Source organism: Triticum aestivum, chromosome 4B (assembly GCF_018294505.1).
Source record: "Triticum aestivum cultivar Chinese Spring chromosome 4B, IWGSC CS RefSeq v2.1, whole genome shotgun sequence".
NCBI lineage: Eukaryota > Viridiplantae > Streptophyta > Magnoliopsida > Poales > Poaceae > Triticum > Triticum aestivum.
In genome coordinates this window covers 660,463,590-660,468,813 of record NC_057804.1, presented here as the reverse complement: position 1 = coordinate 660,468,813, position 5,224 = coordinate 660,463,590, and the positions used below count along the sequence as shown (strand labels likewise).

Below are 5,224 nucleotides of genomic sequence, written 5' to 3'. Positions count from 1 at the left end.
GAAAGCTCAGACACGGTCCCAACACAGCTTTTTCCTGTCCAAACTCGGTGTCCAAGATCCCCCTTGAGTTTGAGGGGGGGTGTTAGAACAGGGTTGTGCTGTGTGTGTAGTTATCATATTGTATAGGGGCTTCTTTGCTTATTCCCCTTCATGTATATGTGCTGGCCTGTTGGCCCGATGGAATATAGGCTCACTTCATAACACTGCTTAAATGGGTGATTTCTGACACTTTGTATTTTCTCTGTTTGCACAGGTGAATGACAATGATCTCTCGAAAGAACTTTACAAAAAATACAGCAGTGTAAGCTTGTTTCTTTGAATTGAAAACCTTGTTTTTTTGCACCATATTCCTGAAGTGTCCATATTTATCAGGTACATAGGCGGAAAGTTCGCGTGTGGCAGATGATATGTGTTTTGTCAAGCTATGTAGAGGAAGACATAGTTGAGAAAGTGACATCTACTGTTCACACCTGTCTTTATGTAAGGATATTCTTAATCTTATGTGCTTTGCACTTTTACTTGATGCAATTGTGTGTGTGTGTGTATACTATCTCTGTTTCTAAATGTAAGACGTTTTTGGCAGTTCAAATTGAACTGCCAAACTGTCTTACATTTAGGAACAGAGGGTGTATATATTTGTTATACAAACCTGTCTTGAGTTTAAATTCTTAAGGATCTAGAACATTTAGATATCAATTTATCTTCCACGCATAATTGCTATTTTACTGCAGTGCAAGGTCAAATGACACACTTTTGTCTGTACAGAGAAATAACCTACCTGCTGTCCGGCAGTACTTGGAGACGTTTGCTATACTTATTTACTTAAAATTTCCAACACTGGTGAGAGCTCCTTCATGTCAATGTTTGTTGACCTGTGTGACCATTACACTTCTTTAGATGTCAGTACAATCTCCTTGTCTGTAACTATTGACCTTTCTGATGATTATTATTTGCAGGCTGAAGCACAGCTTGTTCCTATTTTTCATGACCACGGAATGCGACAACAGGTGAACATTTAGTGAGATTTCTTTCCATTTTGGTCTGTATATTTATACATCTCCTCTTTGCAGGCACTATCTTCATATGTTTTTATAGCAGCAAACGTGATCCTCCATTCAGGGGAGCTGGTTGTCCAGAGAAAGCATCTTAATCAACTGCTTCCTCCAATAATTTCATTCTTAACATCCCATCATCACAGTCTACGTAGTTTCACTCAGGTAAAACTATGTACTCCCTCCGTCCGGAAATACTTGTCATCAAAATGGATAAAAGAAGATGTATCTAGACATATTTTAGTTCTACATACATCCCTTTTTATCCATTTTGATGACAAGTATTTTCGGACGGAGGGAGTACTTAAAAATTATGCGGGGCTACATTTTTCTCAAGCGTTATATTGTACCAGTTGACTGAAGATCTATATTGTACCACAGCTACTTGTCCACACTGTTTTTTCCAAGTTGTGGCATATTTTGCAACTAGAAAGCTCAGAAAATCCATCCATCGAGAGGAGGTGCTTTCAAGATTTGAAGAAGTATCTGGCAGAGAATACCGACTGCGCAAGGTACATCCACATAATCTGTTTTCTTTTGTTTATTAGCTAGGCTATATGCTGAGATCACGCTATTAATTAAACTCCTCTCAATGTACCATCAGGAGTTTAGTGAGGAACTTTCCTCCCCTACCTGTACTGTCAACTTATATACCCTACTTGATTTCCTTTTGTAAATCTAAAAAAGGTCCTCAAGGTGTTAATATAGTTTTCTTCTTGAATGTCTTTATCATTCATATGTTTTGATTTCAGGCTAAGAGTTTCAATCGAAGGTTTCCTTGATGTTTTTGATCCTGATATATCTGGGACTCCACCGGGAATATTTACAGCTCGCATTGAGGTTCGTGTATTCTCTGTCCCCAAGAAATTTAAGGCCACTGTTCATTTTGTCAGGAAATGAGTAACATGGAGGATTCTAGGGATGTTATTATGTTTTTTTATGCAGCACTGAACCTTTCGGCATTTCTGTTATAATTCTGAATATGCTGTTTTTTTTATGCAGTCGTCTGGCTTTGAATGTGTTCCTGTGTCGGTGTTGGAGCGAGTAAATAACTTTTTGAACGTAAGCACTTTGAAATTGAGGTATCTTGTTGTGTTGGCTTGAAACTGCGTCTCCTTAATGATTTAGCTGTATGTATGTAATATCAGGACGTGAGGGAGGAGCTGAGGCATTCTATGATAAAGGATTCAGCAACAATCAAGAACGAGGGCCTGGCGGTGAGAAAACACGAGGAGGGCACCGAAGAGAAGATAGTAGCCAGTCAAGATTTCCAGAAGAAGATCATACCCCACCGGGACTTGGAGCAAGCAGCGAGCAGCAACGGCGCGGTCATGGGCAACAACGACATCTCACGACTGCTCTTCGAGATGGAGGAAGACGACGACACGTTCAACCTGGCGGTGGAGTCGAGGAAGGAGGCGGCGGAGACGGTGAGGCAGAGTCGGCAGGATCTGATCGTGGTGGCGTCGCTGGTGGAGCGGATCCCGAACCTGGCGGGGCTGACCCGGACGTGCGAGATATTCAGGGCGGGCGGGCTGGCGGTGGAGGACATGGGGGTGGTCCAGGACAAGCAGTTCCGGCTGATCAGCGTGACGGCGGAGAAGTGGGTGCCGATGGTGGAGGTGCCGGCGGAGAGCATGAGGGCGTTCTTGCAGAGGAAGCGGGCGGAGGGGTACACGGTGGTGGGGCTGGAGCAGACGGCCAACAGCGTGGCGCTGGACGAGTTTGTGTTCCCGGCCAAGACGGTGGTGGTGCTGGGCAGGGAGAAGGAAGGGATCCCGGTGGACATCATCCAGGAGGCGGTGGACGTGTGCGTCGAGATCCCGCAGCTTGGCGTCGTCCGGTCACTCAACGTACATGTCAGCGCCGCCATCGCCATCTGGGACTACACCCGCCAGCAGCGCGTCCGCTCCTCCTCCTCCTCCTCCTCGCTGTAGGTAGCTTCCGGTTCTCCTTCCTGTTGGAGTAAACCAGAGAAGGCTGCCATGTCTGTTGTTGTAACATGCATGGACCTGATCATCCATGACAAAACTGATCATGAACCTTCCTTAGCCAGGACTAGATTGTTAGCTAGATTTATGCACCGAACTGGTCATGCATGATGAAAACACTTTGCAAGAAGATGTCAACCACTCTTGTTAAGATTAGATGATAAGTTCCTGCTCTCCATCGCCGTGTCGTCGTCGTCGTCGTCGTCGCTTCTTGCTGCAAGTACTCAACCACTTGGAGAGAAATTTGACCAGGCATGATATATATATCTGATTGACTTGATCATAACAGGGGCTGCTACATATAATAGTTGTGTTAGGTGCACTCATGCATGGATTGACGTGCCCTGATTTCAAATTTGACCAGGCATAGTTGACACAATCCAGACTGTTACTCATATCTAGTCCCAGATGGAGTAGCTCAATTTGCTTCTTTATTTATAAATTATTAAAGGGGAAATATGTCCCTTAGGCATACTAAAAGTGAACTTGATGATGCACAGAACTTTTCCTGGATTTGAGTATGGCTGACCATGTCTCAAAAGTTTATGCAAAATAACCAGTAGTCTCACTAGCCAGAGACCATTTCTATGGGTTGCTCCTTTCCACTTGACTATGTCCATTGCCCACAAGTTCACACTGCTCGTTGCGCCTATATAAACACATGCTTCCCCTGCATACTCAAACCATCACTCACACACAGGAAAACAAGAGAAAAGAAGAGCGAAAGAAGCTCAAATCGAATGGCGTCGTCCCCTTCCTTCCTTCTCCTCGCCGCTCTTCTTGCCTTGGTCTCATGGCAGGCTGTTGCCTCCGACCCTGGCCCTCTCCAGGACTTCTGTGTCGCCGACATGAATTCACCAGGTACTGCTTCCTTCATGCTTTCCCGTCCTGCCACCACCAAATATATATGTTGCAATGAATTTCTGAAAATTATATGCATGTTCAAACCACTTTCTATTAATACCTAAGCTTACATTATAAATCTCTTCTATGCACCAGTACGTGTCAATGGGTTTGTGTGCAAGAACCCAGTGGAGGTCAACGCTGATGACTTCTTCAAGGCAGCCGCCCTCGACAAGCCTAGGGTGACCAACAAGGTTGGATCCAACGTCACTTTGATCAACGTCATGCAGATTGCTGGACTCAACACCCTCGGCATCTCAATTGCGCGCATCGACTATGCTCCCTTGGGCCAGAACCCACCACATACGCACCCTCGCGCCACTGAGATCCTCACGGTGCTTGAGGGGACACTGTACGTTGGCTTTGTCACATCCAACCAGCCCGCCCCAAACAGAAACAAGTTCCTCTCCAAGGTGCTCAACAAAGGTGATGTGTTTGTCTTCCCCGTGGGGCTCATCCACTTCCAATTCAACCCCAACCCCCACAAACCCGCCGTTGCAATTGCTGCGCTTAGCAGCCAGAACCCAGGGGCTATCACAATTGCCAATGCGGTGTTTGGGTCAGACCCACAAATATCCGATGATGTTCTTGCCAAGGCGTTTCAGGTGGAAAAGAATACAATAGACTGGCTCCAGGCCCAGTTCTGGGAGAACAACCACAACTAAGTCAGACCTTTGTTAATTACTTGAAAGATCAGTGCACAAATTAAGGACATGGCTGAGTTCCTAGATATGCATCTTAATCTATAAAATAAATGGAACGTACATCATGCCATTTGTGTGTCTGTAATGAGTGAATGTATATCTACCTTCTGGATAATTGACAATATCATTTTTTATGATAATGATGTGATGTTATATGTTTTTTTGGTTCAAATGTGATGAATGCGATGGTTGGAGTCCGATTGTGCTCATGATTGAAATATGGAAGTCGTATGTGCAAAAGTTGGTTGCATGAGTCGTAGTTCTTGTCTCTCGCTTTCTGTTTCATGAAATAAGTAATTTATGATTCCCGTATGTAATGTTTTAGCTTCCTTTTAGTTCAAAACTAATGTAAGCTTTATTGACGGTTGCTTGAATGGAAATCAATGAAGTGACTCGTTTATCAAAAAACTTACGAGCATTATTTTTGTTTGCCTTAAGTTGAGAACTAGAAATACGATTTTTACTAATTTATAGAAACTGGGCTCACCAGAGACCAGGTTCCAAAAATCAGCTCGAACATACATATAGAAAACATGAAAAAATATAGAAAAGAAAGGATTATTACCCCCCCCCC

The 5,224-nt window shown here is 44.1% G+C and overlaps 2 protein-coding genes across 2 annotated transcripts; both read left to right on the top strand.

Moving 5' to 3' along the window:
* The first annotated feature begins 46 nt into the window (after nt 1–46).
* Nucleotides 47–3,219, top strand: LOC123093973 (probable methyltransferase TARBP1). Its single transcript, XM_044516035.1, has 9 exons — nt 47–301; nt 373–480; nt 766–840; nt 957–1,007; nt 1,071–1,217; nt 1,434–1,564; nt 1,805–1,892; nt 2,055–2,114; nt 2,201–3,219. Exons 2-9 carry the CDS (start codon nt 403–405, stop codon nt 2,987–2,989), a joined length of 1,419 nt encoding a protein of 472 aa, XP_044371970.1. The 5' UTR covers nt 47–301; nt 373–402; the 3' UTR covers nt 2,990–3,219.
* A 436-nt stretch (nt 3,220–3,655) lies between these two features.
* LOC123093974 (germin-like protein 8-11) lies at nt 3,656–4,790 on the top strand. Its single transcript, XM_044516036.1, has 2 exons — nt 3,656–3,904; nt 4,043–4,790. The coding sequence occupies exons 1-2, from the start codon at nt 3,784–3,786 to the stop codon at nt 4,609–4,611; spliced, it is 690 nt and encodes a 229-aa protein (XP_044371971.1). The 5' UTR covers nt 3,656–3,783; the 3' UTR covers nt 4,612–4,790.
* Nucleotides 4,791–5,224: the final 434 nt, after the last annotated feature.

What these genes read in the sequence shown, in the direction of transcription:
- LOC123093973 (XM_044516035.1), top strand. Translation starts at nt 403, where the DNA reads ATGATATGTGTTTTGTCAAGCTATGTAGAGGAAGACATAGTTGAGAAA. An exon ending in ACCACGGAATGCGACAACAG is followed by an intron (nt 1,008 to 1,070) that starts GTGAACATTTAG and finishes TCCTCTTTGCAG; the next exon opens with GCACTATCTTCATATGTTTT. An exon ending in GAGTAAATAACTTTTTGAAC is followed by an intron (nt 2,115 to 2,200) that starts GTAAGCACTTTG and finishes ATGTAATATCAG; the next exon opens with GACGTGAGGGAGGAGCTGAG.
- LOC123093974 (XM_044516036.1), top strand. Translation starts at nt 3,784, where the DNA reads ATGGCGTCGTCCCCTTCCTTCCTTCTCCTCGCCGCTCTTCTTGCCTTG. An exon ending in CGCCGACATGAATTCACCAG is followed by an intron (nt 3,905 to 4,042) that starts GTACTGCTTCCT and finishes TCTATGCACCAG; the next exon opens with TACGTGTCAATGGGTTTGTG.